This window comes from Ranitomeya imitator, chromosome 8 (genome assembly GCF_032444005.1).
Source record: "Ranitomeya imitator isolate aRanImi1 chromosome 8, aRanImi1.pri, whole genome shotgun sequence".
Taxonomy (NCBI): domain Eukaryota; kingdom Metazoa; phylum Chordata; class Amphibia; order Anura; family Dendrobatidae; genus Ranitomeya; species Ranitomeya imitator.
The window spans coordinates 164,426,662-164,444,712 of record NC_091289.1 but is presented as its reverse complement, the minus strand read 5'-3'; the positions used below and the strand labels follow the sequence as shown (position 1 = coordinate 164,444,712).

At 45.5% G+C, this 18,051-nt stretch overlaps 1 protein-coding gene across 1 annotated transcript in view; it reads right to left on the bottom strand.

Annotated features, from left to right (window-relative positions):
- Positions 1 to 18,051, bottom strand: part of LOC138648212 (uncharacterized) — a 100,594-nt gene that overhangs the window by 59,187 nt on the left and 23,356 nt on the right. Inside the window, exons 6-9 of the mRNA XM_069737735.1 lie at positions 17,779 to 17,998; positions 14,999 to 15,050; positions 1,533 to 1,599; positions 1,210 to 1,411 (exon numbers count right to left, since the gene is read on the bottom strand). Coding sequence (XP_069593836.1) covers positions 1,210 to 1,411; positions 1,533 to 1,599; positions 14,999 to 15,050; positions 17,779 to 17,998 — 541 coding nt within the window. The remainder of the gene's footprint in view (positions 1 to 1,209; positions 1,412 to 1,532; positions 1,600 to 14,998; positions 15,051 to 17,778; positions 17,999 to 18,051) is intronic.

Here is an 18,051-nt window from a genome sequence, read left to right as displayed (position 1 = left end):
CCTGTCCCTGATCTTTTGTGTGCTACCTATCTGCATCTCAATGACACCTCCTATTTGCCTACATTCTTCAGTAACTCTGCAACCTCTCTGAGGTTTTCAGTAATTCTGCAACCTTTTATTAATAAGGAAAAAAAGGGGTTATCACTGCGCTTACCCTCAAGGATTAAGCCAGATATTATTAAATACTAGACTGATGGATCACTGTAGCACGATGCTGCGGTATACAGCGATATACTAGTGAGTGACAATAGTTGCAGCCACTTACTTGTGTAGACCAAATCAAGGAAGCTGATGCCGTGCTGAGGTTTGCAAAAGTGCAGAAAGACTGGAGCATAGGGAGTGTCCTCCCGTATTGCTTGCGGGCATGGGTGCACAGGACCACAGGCGGTGATGTGTGGAGGCAGAAAGAGTAGTGGCGGGCTCCGTCCGAAAGCTCCGCCGCTGTGAAACAGAAACTGAAACTGCCGGACAGCCGGAGATTGTGACGTCACGTGGCTGGTAAGGACGGGTGTGTATAGGGGCCAGACAAACCAACACGTTTCAAGGGACGCGGTCCCTCTTCCTCAATTCTGCAACCTGTCTGAGGTCTTCAGTAACTCTGCAAACTGTCCTAATTCTTTAGTAACTCTGCTATCTGCCTGAGGTGTTCAGTAACCCTGCTATGTGTGTGATGTTTCCAGGATTTTATTAAACTTTCAGTTTGCATTCTACATTTCCATGTACCGTGTGCTCCATTTCACTGCTGCACTGACCCAAGTGGCCCTTGTGGTCTGGTTTTATGTCTAAAATAATTAAGGGGGTCTAGAGTCTAAATAAATTATGGGGTCTAAATGAATTTAGAAACCTGATAGGGAGTGCAAATTAATTCAGGGATCTAATTGGAAGTCTGATTTTAATTTAGGGGCCATGACAGGGGACTAAATTAATTTAGGGGTCTGATCAGGGGATCTTGATCTAGTTTGGAGTCTGGCTAGGGTCTGAATTGATTTGGGGGTATGGTCAGGGGTCTTAATGAAATAATACGTCTGGGATCTAAATTAATTTACGTTGCACATCTCTTGCCCTCTTACCTCTACAGAGCCCTGACACTTAGTTTCCCCCCATTGACAGAGTCAGTGCCTACCTGTTCTTTCCGTCATGCCCATCTACAGAGCTCATATTTGTTGTCGATATTATAGATTTATAATTAATTCTAATAAAATAAAATACCTTTCGGTATCTGGATGCCAATGTTTTCTTGAACTGCAGTCAGTACAAATGACTTTGTCCAAGGACCAAATTTTCTTGAAATGATTCCATTCCTTGTTGATTCTTCATACCAGTTTTGTCCTGGACTTTTTTTCAAAAGGGCTTTTCCGCCATTATTGTTTATTGCCCCTGAATGAATGGCAGCTTGGCAAATAGATGAATCCTATATAAAATATCATACAATAACAGCATTATAAGCATACATATTATTTGCTATTCTAAAAAAAAAAAGCATGCTTAAAGTTAAAAGGTCTCTAACGCGTAATTATATGTCTTTGTCTTACTTCTGTGTATATACCGGTTCCCCATAGATTTCCTGAGTGCGTCAAACATCCTGGTGGGCATTTAACTCTGAAATATAAACCATAAGAAGCTACCTATTTTAGACATTTTACCAGTCAGCTATAGCATCACAAATGTTTCTGCTCATTCGATATAATAATGTAGTTGTGCTGGCTTCTATAATTGAAATGAAAATAATGTGTAACATTTATGACTGCAGTTAGATATTAATAAAGCCAGTTACACATTTCATACTATCACCACCACAACATTCTGTAGTTAACATTATACCTTCCAATAGGGTTGAGCGACCTTGACCTTTTTAGAGTCGAGTCGTGTTTCGCGAAACCCGACTATCTTAGAAGTCGAGTCGAGTGGAATCGGCCGATTATGGCGAAAAGTCGGGTATCGCCCGAAACACGAAACCCAATGCAAGTCAATGGGGGAGCATAGTCGGCAGTGAGTGGAGGCCAGGAAAACACCCTACACTGCCCATTTTAATGGCAAAAACATCCATTCTTGTTACAGAAGCTTGTCAATCGTAATTTAGCTTATAATAATTGGAAGGCATTTGAAATTGGGGGTAATTTGGCTAAAGTTGGGGGGGTTAGGGCTGGTTCAAGTAATTAGTGGGCCCAGTAAATCTGGACCACGTCACGGCAGTGGAGCAGGGAGAGGTAAGTATTTCAACTTTGCAAGTGCTGTGATCCTGAGCAAGCAGGGGGGGGCCACTCGTTGGCATTGGCACTGGCACAGGGCCCCTCAAAGTACAGCGGTGTGTTTGCACGGTGGGGGCGCCTCCCACCGGCAGCAACACTTTTGCGTACTATGAGAGGCCCTGTGCCAGTGACGTCGCCAACTAGTATTCCTCCCCCCACCTGATGAAGGAACCTGCACTTTCATCTGCACCTTCCTCTTTGTCCCCGTGTAAGGTGGTATGGTATGCGGGAAGAGGAACCTGACTTTCAGCAGGGTCACAATCTTGCTGTGTAGCGTGCACGGGGAATTTTGCGTTATGGGTCAATGTACCAGCAGACTCATCTATCACTGGCTGGGCAATGGGCAGGATGAGGAGGAAACACAGATATAGGCCCAAAGAATAAAGTTGGCTAAATGCAGTTCAAAATTGGTAACACAGGACTAACCAGGGAGCATTGCAGTGGAGGACAACTGGAATGAGAGGCTGACACAGAGAGTAGGCCCAAATCAGTAAGTAGTCGAAATGCAGTTCAAAATTGGCAACCGTAGTAAACAGGCGGCACAGCTTTGTTCAGTGGAGGAGAACAGCAAGGAGTGGCAGACACCGATAGTAGGCCCCGACCCAACTAGTAGGCCAAATGCAGTCTAACATTAACAACTACTTAACGAGAGCCTGAAAATGGAATTTCAGGACAGGAAACCAGGAGAACAGCAAGGAGTGGCAGACACCGATAGTAGGCCCCAAACCAACTAGTACGCCAAATGCAGTTGTTCCATTTAACCACAATTTAATGAGAGCCTGAAGATAGAAGTTCAGGAAAGGCAACCTGGAGAACACCTTGGAGTGTAACACACCATCTCTCTACACCACATACCCAATTTGTAGGCCTAATGCAGTGTAGTTTTCAACAACTACTAAACGAGAGTCGGAAGATCGAAGCAATGTGGACGAAACCTGGGGAACACCTTGGAGTGTAACACACCGTCTCTCTACACCCCATACCCAATTTGTAGGCCTAATGCAGTGTAGTTTTCTACAACTACTAAACGAGAATCGGAAGACCGAAGCAATGTGGACGAAACCTGGGGAACACCTTGGAGTGGAACACACCATCTCTCTACACCCCATACCCAATTTGTAGGCCTAATGCAGTGTAGTTTCCAACAACTACTAAACGAGAGCATGAAGATCGAAGCAATGGACAGGAAACCTGGGGAACACCTTGGAGTGGAACACACCATCTCTCTACACCCCATACCCAATTTGTAGGCCTAATGCAGCATAGTTTCCAACAACTACTAAACGAGAGCCAGAAGATCGAAGCTCAGGAAACACACCATCTCTCTACACCCCATACCCAATTTGTAGGCCTAATGCAGCGTAGTTTCCAACAACTGCTAAACGAGAGCATGAAAATCGAAGCAATGGAGAGGAAACCTGGGGAACACCTTGGAGTGTAACACACCATCTCTCTACACCCCATACCCAATTTGTAGGCCTAATGCAGTGTAGTTTCCAACAACTACTAAACGAGAGCCGGAAGATCGAAGCTCAGGAAAGGCAACCTGGAGAACACCTTGGAGTGGAACACACCATCTCTCTACACCCCATACCCAATTTGTAGGCCTAATGCAGCGTAGTTTCCAACAACTACTAAACGAGAGCCAGAAGATCGAAGCTCAGGAAAGGCAACCTGGAGAACACCTTGGAGTGGAACACACCATCTCTCTACACCCCATACCCAATTTGTAGGCCTAATGCAGCGTAGTTTCCAACAACTACTAAACGAGAGCATGAAGATCGAAGCAATGGAGAGGAAACCTGGGGAACACCTTGGAGTGGAACACACCATCTCTCTACACCCCATACCCAATTTGTAGGCCTAATGCAGCATAGTTTCCAACAACTACTAAACGAGAGCCAGAAGATCGAAGCTCAGGAAACACACCATCTCTCTACACCCCATACCCAATTTGTAGGCCTAATGCAGCGTAGTTTCCAACAACTGCTAAACGAGAGCATGAAAATCGAAGCAATGGAGAGGAAACCTGGGGAACACCTTGGAGTGTAACACACCATCTCTCTACACCCCATACCCAATTTGTAGGCCTAATGCAGTGTAGTTTCCAACAACTACTAAACGAGAGCCGGAAGATCGAAGCTCAGGAAAGGTAACCTGGAGAACACCTTGGAGTGGAACACACCATCTCTCTACACCCCATACCCAATTTGTAGGCCTAATGCAGCGTAGTTTCCAACAACTACTAAACGAGAGCCAGAAGATCGAAGCTCAGGAAAGGCAACCTGGAGAACACCTTGGAGTGGAACACACCATCTCTCTACACCCCATACCCAATTTGTAGGCCTAATGCAGCGTAGTTTCCAACAACTACTAAACGAGAGCATGAAGATCGAAGCAATGGAGAGGAAACCTGGGGAACACCTTGGAGTGGAACACACCATCTCTCTACACCCCATACCCAATTTGTAGGCCTAATGCAGCATAGTTTCCAACAACTACTAAACGAGAGCCAGAAGATCGAAGCTCAGGAAACACACCATCTCTCTACACCCCATACCCAATTTGTAGGCCTAATGCAGCGTAGTTTCCAACAACTGCTAAACGAGAGCATGAAAATCGAAGCAATGGAGAGGAAACCTGGGGAACACCTTGGAGTGTAACACACCATCTCTCTACACCCCATACCCAATTTGTAGGCCTAATGCAGTGTAGTTTCCAACAACTACTAAACGAGAGCCGGAAGATCGAAGCTCAGGAAAGGCAACCTGGAGAACACCTTGGAGTGGAACACACCATCTCTCTACACCCCATACCCAATTTGTAGGCCTAATGCAGCGTAGTTTCCAACAACTACTAAACGAGAGCCAGAAGATCGAAGCTCAGGAAAGGCAACCTGGAGAACACCTTGGAGTGGAACACACCATCTCTCTACACCCCATACCCAATTTGTAGGCCTAATGCAGCGTAGTTTCCAACAACTACTAAACGAGAGCATGAAGATCGAAGCAATGGAGAGGAAACCTGGGGAACACCTTGGAGTGTAACACACCATCTCTCTACACCCCATACCCAATTTGTAGGCCTAATGCAGTGTAGTTTCCAACAACTACTAAACGAGAGCCGGAAGATCGAAGCTCAGGAAAGGCAACCTGGAGAACACCTTGGAGTGGAACACACCATCTCTCTACACCCCATACCCAATTTGTAGGCCTAATGCAGCGTAGTTTCTAACAACTACTAAACGAGAGCATGAAGATCGAAGCAATGGAGAGGAAACCTGGGGAACACCTTGGAGTGTAACACACCATCTCTCTACACCCCATACCCAATTTGTAGGCCTAATGCAGTGTAGTTTCCAACAACTACTAAACGAGAGCCGGAAGATCGAAGCTCAGGAAAGGCAACCTGAAGAACACCTTGGAGTGGAACACACCATCTCTCTACACCCCATACCCAATTTGTAGGCCTAATGCAGCGTAGTTTCCAACAACTACTAAACGAGAGCATGAAGATCGAAGCAATGGAGAGGAAACCTGGGGAACACCTTGGAGTGTAACACACCATCTCTCTACACCCCATACCCAATTTGTAGGCCTAATGCAGTGTAGTATCCAACAACTACTAAACGAGAGCCGGAAGATCGAAGCTCAGGAAAGGCAACCTGGAGAACACCTTGGAGTGGAACACACCATCTCTCTACACCCCATACCCAATTTGTAGGCCTAATGCAGTGTAGTTTCCAACAACTACTAAACGAGAGCATGAAGATCGAAGCAATGGAGAGGAAACCTGGGGAACACCTTGGAGTGTAACACACCATCTCTCTACACCCCATACCCAATTTGTAGGCCTAATGCAGTGTAGTTTCCAACAACTACTAAACGAGAGCATGACGATCGAAGCAATGGAGAGGAAACCTGGGGAACACCTTGGAGTGGAACACACCATCTCTCTACACCCCATACCCAATTTGTAGGCCTAATGCAGTGTAGTTTCCAACAACTACTAAACGAGAGCATTAAGATCGAAGCAATGGCGAGGAAACCTGGGGCACACCTTGGGAAGGCAGACACCGTTAGTAGGCTCTACCAAAGTTGTACCCCCAATGCAGTTTTAAAATTCCTAGAGGCTGAAAACAAGACTATTGACGCTCAGCTTTTTTCAAAGGAACACAGCTGAATTGAGTGGCGCAGACAGACACAGGTAGTAGGACTTAAACCAAAAATGTGGCTCACTGCAGCTTAAAAAAGTTACAGGGGTACACAAGCAGCAGTGCTCTGGGCAGTGGAGGACAATTTCAATAGTGGACCGCAGACAGACTTTGTACGCCTACTATTAAAAAAAGGATGCTCTATGCAATTAAAAATAGGTTCCAGGGGTCCACGGGCAGCAGTGGTGTGGTCAGTGGACGAGTATTGGAAGGAGGGACCGCAGACAGGCGTAGTAGGCCTAACATAACAAAATTAGGCTGTAGACACTGTAAAATTGGTTCCAGGGGTACACGGGCAGCAGTGGTGTGGTCAGCGGAGGAAAATTGGAATTAGGGACTGCAGACAGACTTTGTAGGCTGTCCCCTGTGGACCATGCATCCAACACATTAACCCAGTGCGCCGTAATGGACACGTAACTTTTTGTGGACATGCCTACTGGTCCATGCGTCTCTTGTCAGGTGCACCTTTCTACTGTTTGATTGCCTGAGTGCTATGACAATGCAGACTTTTTCATGCCGCTGGAGGGCTGGGATGGCTTTTCTCGCAAAAGAAATGTCGACTGGGTAGCTTGAACCGTTGCACAGCGTAGTTCATCTGGGCTTTCTAAATATAAAACAAAGAAAAAAAGGAGGCTACATGCACTTTCAGCTGGGTTCCAGGGGTACACGGCCAGCATTGGTCTGGTCAGTGGAGAACTATTGGAAGGAAGGACCGCAGACAGGCTTCGAAGGCCTAACATAATAACAGATGGCTGTAGGCAATTTTAAATTGGTTCCAGGGGTACACGGGCAGCAGTGGTGTGGTCAGTGGAGGCCTAGTGGAAGGAGTGACCGCAGACAGGCATCGAAGGCCTAACATAATAACAGATGGCTGTAGGCAATTTAAAATTGGTTCCAGTGGTACAAGGGCAGCAGTACAATGGTCAGTGGAGGCCTAGTGGAAGGAGGGACCGCAGACAGGCTTCGAAGACCTAACATAAAAAAATAGGGCTGTTGGCAATTTAAAATTGGTTCCAGGGGTACACGGGCAGCAGTACAATGGTCAGTGGAGGCCTAGTGGAAGGAGGGACCGCAGACAGGCTTCGAAGGCCTAACATAACAAAAATGTCAATACAATGGTATTGTCAGTGCCAGGCATTGAAGGATGTCAGCGCATAGACTAAACATTGGTGGAGCTGTGAGAGATAATTTTGCAAGTGGTAGAGCACTGTGTGAGCTGGGGGGGGGGAACTGTCTTGTGGCCGGCGGTACAGGCCCAGGGCCCCTCATATTACAACGGTGTGTCTGAAGTTGGGTGCGCACCACCACCGCCAGAGACACTTTATTGTACTATGAGGGACCCAGTGGCAGTGCCGTCGACCAAAAGCGGGCACACCCCGTGTGGGGAGTTTGGCCATTTAGTGAGGTGTAAACATGTTGTATGCTGGACAATCAGGTGCAGAAAATTACGAGATTGGAAAAGTCATTCAGAATAGTCCACAGGCAAGACCTTTTCATAGGAAAGCTAGGTGTCAGCCGGGCAAGGTGGGGCAAAAGATTTCGAAATCCAGTTGTGGTTCATTTTAATGAAGGTTAGATCATCTACATTTTGGGTAGCCAGACGAGTCCTTTTTTCTGTTAGTATTGAACCTGCAGCACTGAATACTCTTTCTGATAGGACACTAGCTGCCGGGCAAGCAAGCTCCTGCAATGCATATTCTGCCAATTCTGGCCAGGTGTCTAATTTGGATGCCCAGTAATCAAATGGGAATGACGGTTGAGGGAGAACGTCGATAAGGGATGAAAAATAGTTTGTAACCATACTGGACAAATGTTGTCTCCTGTCACTTTGAATTGATGCTGCAGTACCTGTCCTGTCTGCGGTCATAGCAAAATCACTCCACAACCTGGTCAGAAAACCCCTCTGGCCAACGCCACTTCTGATTTCTGCCCCTCTAACACCTCTGGTCTGCTGGCCCCTGCAGCACGTGTGAGAACGATCACGGGCGCTGTGTGCAGGGAATGCCAGAAGCAAACGGTCAACAAGAGTTGATTGTTTGGTTGCTAATATTATTTCCAAGTTGTCATGTGGCATTATATTTTGCAATTTGCCTTTATAGCGAGGATCAAGGAGGCAGGCCAACCAGTAATCGTCATCGTTCATCATTTTAGTAATGCGTGTGTCCCTTTTGAGGATACGTAAGGCATAATCCGCCATGTGGGCCAAAGTTCCAGTTCTCAAATCTGCGGTTGTGCTTGGTTGAGGGGCAGTTTCAGGCAAATCCACGTCACTTGTGTCCCTCCAAAAACCAGAACCCGGCCTTGCCGCGCCAACAATTTCCAGTGGCCCCGGAAAAGCTTCCTCATTAAAAATATAATCATCCCCATCATCCTCCTCGTCCTCCTCCTCCTCTTCGCCCGCTACCTCGTCCTGTACACTGCCCTGGCCAGACAATGGCTGACTGTCATCAAGGCTTTCCTCTTCCTCAGCTGCAGACGCCTGATCCTTTATGTGCGTCAAACTTTGCATCAGCAGACGCATTAGGGGGATGCTCATGCTTATTATGGCGTTGTCTGCACTAACCAGCCGTGTGCATTCCTCAAAACACTGAAGGACTTGACACATGTCTTGAATCTTCGACCACTGCACACCTGACAACTCCATGTCTGCCATCCTACTGCCTGCCCGTGTATGTGTATCCTCCCACAAAAACATAACAGCCCGCCTCTGTTCGCACAGTCTCTGAAGCATGTGCAGTGTTGAGTTCCACCTTGTTGCAACGTCTATGATTAGGCGATGCTGGGGAAGGTTTAAAGAACGCTGATAGGTCTGCATACGGCTGGAGTGTACGGGCGAACGGCGGATATGTGAGCAAAGTCCACGCACTTTGAGGAGCAGGTCAGATAACCCCGGATAACTTTTCAGGAAGCACTGCACCACCAGGTTTAAGATGTGAGCCAGGCAAGGAATGTGTTTCAGTTGGGAAAGGGAGATGGCAGCCATGAAATTCCTTCCGTTATCACTCACTACCTTGCCTGCCTCAAGATCTACAGTGCCCAGCCACGACTGCGTTTCTTTCTGCAAGAACTCGGACAGAACTTCCGCGGTGTGTCTGTTGTCGCCCAAACACTTCATAGCCAATACAGCCTGCTGACGTTTGCCAGTAGCTGCCCCATAATGGGAGACCTGGTGTGCAACAGTGGCAGCTGCGGATGGAGTGGTTGTGCGACTGCGGTCTGTGGACGAGCTCTCGCTTCTGCAGGAGGACGAGGAGGAGGAGGAGGGGGTGCGAACAGCTACAGCCAACTGTTTTCTAGACTGTGGGCTAGGCAGAACTGTCCCAAACTTGCTGTCCTCTGTGGACCCTGCATCCACAACATTCACCCAGTGTGCCGTGATGGACACGTAACGTCCCTGGCCATGCCTACTGGTCCATGCATCTGTTGTCAGGTGCACCTTTGTGCTCACAGATTGCCTGAGTGCATGGACGATGCGCTCTTTAACATGCTGGTGGAGGGCTGGGATGGCTTTTCTGGAAAAAAAAGTGTCGACTGCGTAGTCCATCAGGGCTTTGAAAGCTCCGCTTTCAACTAACCGGTAGGGCATCATCTCTAACAAGATTAGTCTAGCTATGTGGGCGTTCAAACCCTGTGTACGCGGATGCGAGGCTAAGTACTTCCTTTTTCTAACCATAGTCTCATGTAGGGTGAGCTGGACTGGAGAGCTGGAGATCGTGGAACTAGCGGGGGTGCCGGTGGACATGGCAGACTGAGAGACGGTGGGAGATGGTATTGTTGCCGCCGGTGCCCTAGATGCAGTGTTTCCTACTACGAAACTGGTGATTCCCTGACCCTGACTGCTTTGGCCTGGCAAAGAAACCTGCACAGATACTGCAGGTGGTGCGAAAAATGGTGGCCCTACACTGCCGGAAGGGATGTTGCGTTGATGACTAGCTTCATTGGCCGAGGGTGCTACAACCTTAAGGGACGTTTGGTAGTTAGTCCAAGCTTGCAAATGCATGGTGGTTAAATGTCTATGCATGCAACTTGTATTGAGACTTTTCAGATTCTGCCCTTTGCTTAAGGTAGTTGAACATTTTTGACAGATGACTTTGCGCTGATCAATTGGATGTTGTTTAAAAAAAATGCCAGACTGCACTCTTTCTAGCATCGGATACCTTTTCAGGCATTGCAGACTGAGCTGTAACCGGATGGCCACGCTGTCCTCCAACAGGTTTTGGCTTTGCCACGCGTTTTGGGCAAGATACGGGCCCGGCAGATGGAACCTGTTGCGATGTTGATGCCTGCTGCGGCCCCTCCTCCTCCGCTTCAGAACTGCTGCTGCCTGCACCCTGTTCCCCCAATGGCTTCCAATCGGGGTCAAGAACTGGGTCATCTATTACCTCTTCTTGTAGCTCGTGTGCAACTTCGTCTGTGTCACCGTGTCGGTCGGTGGTATAGCGTTCATGATGGGGCAACATAGTCTCATCAGGGTCTGATTCTTGATCATTACCCTGCGAGGGCAATGTTGTGGTCTGAGTCAAAGGACCAGCATAGTAGTCTGGCTGTGGCTGTGCATCAGTGCACTCCATGTCAGATTCAACTTGTAATGGGCATGGACTGTTAACTGCTTCACTTTCTAAGCCAGGGACGGTATGTGTAAAGAGCTCCATGGAGTAACCCGTTGTGTCGCCTGCTGCATTCTTCTCTGTTGTTGTTTTTGCTGAAGAGGACAAGGAAGCGACTTGTCCCTGACCGTGAACATCCACTAACGACGCGCTGCTTTTACATTTACCAGTTTCACGAGAGGAGGCAAAAGAGCTAGAGGCTGAGTCAGCAAGATAAGCCAAAACTTGCTCTTGCTGCTCCGGCTTTAAAAGCGGTTTTCCTACTCCCAGAAAAGGGAGCGTTCGAGGCCTTGTGTAGCCAGAGGACGAACCTGGCTCCACAGCTCCAGACTTAGGTGCAATATTTTTTTTCCCACGACCACCTGATGCTCCACCACTACCACTACCCTCATTACCAGCTGACAATGAACGCCCCCGGCCACGACCTCTTCCACCAGACTTCCTCATTGTTTTAAAAACGTAACCAAACTAACGGTATTTGTTGCTGTCACACAACTTACACGGTGAGCTATAACTTCAGTATGATTTAGCTACCCCTTTACAGGTGGGTGAGACCACAACGAAAATCAGGCACAATGTTACACACTCTGTTTTTGGTGGCACCAAATGAGAGAGATGCCACACACGCAGGACTGTCACTGAAGCACAAATGTTAATATTAATCTCCCACTGTTTTTTTTTATTTATTTTTTTTTTTTCAGGGAGACTTTAGAAACAAAATAAAATAAAATGATTTTTTCAGGAAGAATTTAGAAACCAAATAACATAAAATGATTTTTCCAATGACAATTTAGAAACCAAATAAAAAAAAAAAACAAAAAAAAAAAGGCTTTCTATGTCCCACTGAGTGAGAGATGCCACACACAGGAGTCAGGAGTGGCACACAAGCCCAGAGGCCAATATTTTTCTCCCAATGATTGATTTATTGATTTTTTCAGGTAGAACTTAGAACCCAAATAAAGCAAAAAAAAAAAAAGGCTTTCTATGGCCCACTGAGTGAGTGATGATGCACACAGGAGTCAGGAGTGGCACACAAGCCCTGAGGCCAATATTTTTCTCCCACTGATTGATGTAGTGATTTTTTCAGGTAGATTTTGGAACCCAAATCAAGCAAAAAAATAAATAGGCTTTCTATGGCCCACTATTTGTGAGAGAGATGGCACGCTTAAGACTGGCACACAAGCCCAACGGCCAATATTAATCTCCCACTGATTGATTTATTGATTTTTTCAGGTAGAATTTAGAACCCAAATAAAGCAAAAAAAAAAAAAGGCTTTCTATGGCCCACTGAGTGAGTGATGCCACACACAGGAGTCAGGAGTGGCACACAAGCCCAGAGGCCAATATTTTTCTCCCAATGATTGATTTATTGATTTTTTTCAGGTAGAATTTAGAACCCAAATAAAGCAAAAAAAAAAAAAGGCTTTCTATGGCCCACTGAGTGAGTGATGATGCACACAGGAGTCAGGAGTGGCACACAAGCCCTGAGGCCAATATTTTTCTCCCACTGATTGATGTAGTGATTTTTTCAGGTAGATTTTGGAACCCAAATCAAGCAAAAAAATAAATAGGCTTTCCATGGCCCACTATTTGTGAGAGAGATGGCACGCTTAGGACTGGCACACAAGCCCAAAGGCCAATATTAATCTCCCACTGATTGATTTATTGATTTTTTCAGGTAGAATTTAGAACCCAAATAAAGGAAAAAAAAAAAAAGGCTTTCTATGGCCCACTGAGTGAGTGATGATGCACACAGGAGTCAGGAGTGGCACACAAGCCCTGAGGCCAATATTTTTCTCCCACTGATTGATGTAGTGATTTTTTCAGGTAGATTTTAGAACCCAAATCAAGCAAAAAACTAAATAGGCTTTCTATGGCCCACTGACTGAGAGATGGCACACACAGGAGTCAGGAGTGGCACACAAGCCCTGAGGCCAATATTTTTCTCCCACTGATTGATGTAGTGATTTTTTCAGGTAGATTTTAGAACCCAAATCAAGCAAAAAAATAAATAGGCTTTCTATGGCCCACTGAGTGAGAGATGGCACAGACAGGGATGGCACTCTAGCAGAAATGCCAATCTTAATCTCCCACAAAAAAAAAAAAAGGAACTGTCCTTCAATTACTATCTCCCTGCAGTAATCTCAGCCAGGTATGGCAGGCAGCAATAAGGAGTGGACTGATGCACAAATTAAATAAAAAGTGTGGACAAACAAACAAGATAGCTGTGCAGAAAGGAAGGAACAAGAGGATTTGTGCTTTGAAAAAAGCAGTTGGTTTGCACAGCGGCGTACACACAGCAATGCAGCTATCAGGGAGCCTTCTAGGGCAGCCTAATGAGCTACAGCGCTGAGGAAAAAAAAAAATGTAGCTTCCACTGTCCCTGCACACCGAAGGTGGTGTTGGACAGTGCAAATCGCTACAGCACAAGCGGTTTGGTGGTTAATGGACCCTGCCTAACGCTATCCCTGCTTCTGACGAAGTGGCAGCAACCTCTCCCTAAGCTCAGATCAGCAGCAGTAACATGGCGGTCGGCGGGAACGCACCTTTATAGCCCCTGTGATGCCGCAGACAGCAAGCCAATCACTGCAATGCCCTTCTCTAAGATGGTGGGGACCAGGACCTATGTCATCACGCTGCCCACACTCTGCGTTTACCTTCATTGGCTGAGAAATGGCGCTTTTCGCGTCATTGAAACGCGACTTTGGCGCGAAAGTCGCGTACCGCATGGCCGACCCCGCACAGGGGTCGGATCGTGTTTCATGAAACCCGACTTTGCCAAAAGTCGGCGACTTTTGAAAATGAACGACCCGTTTCGCTCAACCCTAGTACTGATGAAAAATGAGATACTCTAATTTTCTTTAAATCTTGTGAAGATTGTTTGAAAACTTCAGTGTGTATTTCTGTGTTAAAATATAACTTAGCCGTGTCCACAATTTGTATGTGTGAGTGGGATAAAAATGGTAATGCTTACCTAAATCAGTTTTTTAACATTTAAGTTCACTTAGAACCTTTTTAGTACTATCTCAGAAGCTATCAGCTTTAGGCAATGTTCTTATATACAGACTTTTGGATGCAGATTTTGACATGGATCCGCTGCAAACCTGCCTAAAATTCTGCATGTGTGACCACATTGCAATGGTGAAATCCATAGACAAAAATCCACAGCATAAACAGACACAATGCAAGTTTAAAATCCCTAACGCAAGATAATTTCTGCTGTGGATTTTTTTCTGTATCATGTACATAGTATTTGATGAAATCTTAGCCCCTTGGATGCTACAATAACATGTGACAGATTTTCACCCTTTAGGCTAGTTTCACTCTAGCATTTTGAGGAGCTGCGGAGGGCTGCAGACTTCCTCCGTGAAGCCCCCGCCCTCGGCCGCTAGCTCCGCCTACTTCTGCATGCGGCTGGCATGCGGCCTGCGTACCTATCTTTAACATTAGGTACGCAGGTCGTGCCGCTGAATGCGGATGCTTCCGCATGCGTCGGTTTGACGATGCGGAGAAAAAAAAATTGCTACAAGCTGCGCTCTACGCTGGTCGCCGCATCGTCAAAACGACGCATGCGGAAGCATCCACATACAGCGGCACGACCTGCATACCTAATGTTAAAGATAGGTACGCAGGCCGCATGCAGAAGTAGGTGGACCTAGCGGTGGAGGTGCGGCCGAGGGCGGGGCTTCACGGAGGAAGTCCGCAGCCATCCGCAACGCTAATGTGAAACCGGCCTTAGTTATGGAGGAAAATATTTATCAGATGTTAACATACCTACGGTATATAGTGGGCTATGGCACTGTACAGTTATGGAAACATGTGCAAACAGAATTGCAAAAACAAACAAAATTTTCTGGAGAATTTAACTTCACGCAAATAAATTTGCTCTTCTTTGATAAACATCTATTTTTAGATTTGCATATACTTACATGGCAATCTGTTGAGAAATCTCTTGTGCTGTCATCAAACACGAGGCTAGAACTAAACATTGGAGACATGTTTTTTGCAAATAGTAAATTAAGGATTAACAATATCTTATAAAAAAAATCTATACAAAGCCTTGAAGACACCATAGGTACCCAAGAGGTAAGGGGTCCCACTATTACCTCCAAAGCAGATGGAATTGCACATTTATGATGAGCTATATATGGAGGCTATATGAGCTATTGGACAAGAAAAAAACATTGTTTTTTTCAAAGCATGTAAATTACCCCTTTGATGAGATGTTGCTATGAGAGGTTGAGTCAGTGGACATGTAGAGTGCCCGCAGTACAACACACCAAACTGGAGTTCAGAGATGCTGTACACCTCTTGACTATCCTGAAGAATTGAAAATCTGAGGAACATACCCCAATAACAGTGTTGTTAGATAGCAGCTTCCCTCCAATTGTTGTATACACTTAGCTCTCTAGGGAGAACCTTATAGATGCAGATCTTGTAAAGTCTACCTGACGCTGATTTTGTAATTTGTTGCCGTGCACATTTTGGGTTATATGACTGTCTGCATATTGGCTGAGTAATCTTACAATCTGTTCAAAAGTGTTTTCTTTTTTTTATTTAGAAATGGATCCAATCTGTCCTTTAAATTAGCAAAACTCACAGAGATATGTCCATTTTTTTCTGTCACGGGTGACAAGGGCCTATACAAGTCTATCGGTCCATGAAAAACACGTAAAGCACACAGATGGCATCAGTGTACAATCAATGCGCTGTCTGTATTTAACATTACAAAGGATCAGAGAAGTTTTGTAATTTGTTTATCCATATGTGAAAAACACTGATGGTAAATAGGAACATACTGATCCAAAACATGGTACCATTTTTTTGCGTACGTGAAAAACACTGACGTCTGAATGAGGCTTACGTCCTGGTGCTAATTTCCATCACTGTTGTGTTTTTTATAAAATATACAGTACTGACCAAAAGTTTGGACACACCTTCTCTTTTATAGATTTTTCTGTATTTTCAGGACTATGAACATTGTACATTCACACTGAAGGCATCAAAACTGTGAATTAACACATGTGGAATTATATACTTAACAAAATAGTGTGAAACAACTAAGATTATGTCTTATATTCTAGGTTCTTCAAAATAGCCACCTTTTGCTTTGATGACTGCTTTGCATACTCTTGGCATTCTCTTGAAGAGGTAGTCACCGGGAATGGTTTTCACTTCACAGGTGTGCCCTGTCAGGTTTAATAAGTGGGATTTCTTCCCTTATAAATGGTGCTGAGACCATCAGTTGTGTTGTGCAGAAGTCTGGTGGATACACAGCTGATAGTCCTACTGAATAGACTATTAGAATTTGCATTATGGCAAGAAAACAGCATCTAAGTAAAGAAAAACGAGTGGCCATCATTACTTTAAGAAATGAAGGTCAGTCAGTCCGAAAAATTGGGAAAACTTTGAAAGTGTCCCCAAGTGGAGTGGCAGAAACCATCAAGCGCTACAAAGAAACTGGCTCACATGAGGACAGCCCCAGGAAAGGAAGACCAAGAGACACCTCTGCTTCTGAGGATAAGTTTATCTGAGTCACCAGCCTCAGAAATCGCAGGTTAACAGCAGCTCAGATTAGAGACCAGGTCAATGCCACACAGAGTTCTAGCAGCAGACACATCTCTACAACAACTGTTAAGAGGAGACTTTGTGCAGCAGGCCTTCATGGTAAAATAGCTGCTAGGAAACCACTGCTAAGGACAGGCAACAAGCAGTAGAGACTTGTTTGGGCTAAAGAACACAAGGAATGGACATTAGACGAGTGGAAATCTGAGCTTTGGTCTGATGAGTTCAAATTTGAGATCTTTGGTTCCAACCACAGTGTCTTTGTGTGATGCAGAAAATGTGAACGGATGGACTCTACATGCCTGGTTCCCACCGTAAAGCATGGAGGAGGAGGTGTGATGGTGTGGGGGTGCTTTGCTGGTGACACTGTTGGGGATTTATTCAAAACTGAAGGCATACTGAACCAGCATGGCTACCACAGCATCTTGCAGCGGCATGCTATTCCATCCGGTTTGCGTTTAGTTGGACCATCATTTATTTTTCAACAGGACAATGACCCCAAACACACCTCCAGGCTGTGTAAGGGCTATTTGACCAAGAGGGAGAGTGATGAGGTGCTACACCAGATGACCTGGCCTCCACAGTCACCAGACCTGAACTCAATCGAGATGGTTTGGGGAGAGCTGGACTACAGAGTGAAGGCAAAAGGGCTAACAAGTGCTAAACATCTCTGGGAACTCCTTCAAGATTGTTGGAAGACCATTCCCGGTGACTACCTCTTGAAGCTCATCAAGAGAATGCCAAGAGTATGCAAAGCAGTCATCAAAGCAAAAGGTGGCTACTTTGAAGAACCTAGAATATAAGACACAATTTCAGTTTTTTCACACTTTTTTGTTAAGTATATAATTCCACATGTGTTAAATCATAGTTTTGATGCCTTCAGTGTGAATGTACAATTTTCATATTCATGACAATATAGAAAAATATTTAATTGAGAAGGTGTGTCCAAACTTAACTTAAGGGTTAACATGTGAAAAAAAATTACAGCATCCACTAGGCTTGTGGTTCACAGAGCCGGTCATGTCCATAATTTGCAGATGTGACTTTTCGGATAACTTTATCAATGTGAACGTAGTCGATATACCTTTTTGAAGTATAAAGAAACAATTTTGCTTTTAGACCTCTCATCTGTCAAAAACATTACCTGTTGGTGGCTCAGGATTTGTAACTTTCGCTTCCGACTCAATATCTGGAGAGCTGAATGTAAAGGACACGAACCAAGGACCATAGTTGTATGAATGGATCTGATTCCTTGTGGTTCCAGGATACATTACTTGACCATATGTCTTCTCAACTGTTACTACACCTCCTCTGTCATCAGGCAGTTTTCCTGCATGTATCGCAGATCGGCAAATTGAAGAATCCTTGTAATAAAACAGTTCCACGTTACTTACGCTGAATAAGTGAAGACATTATG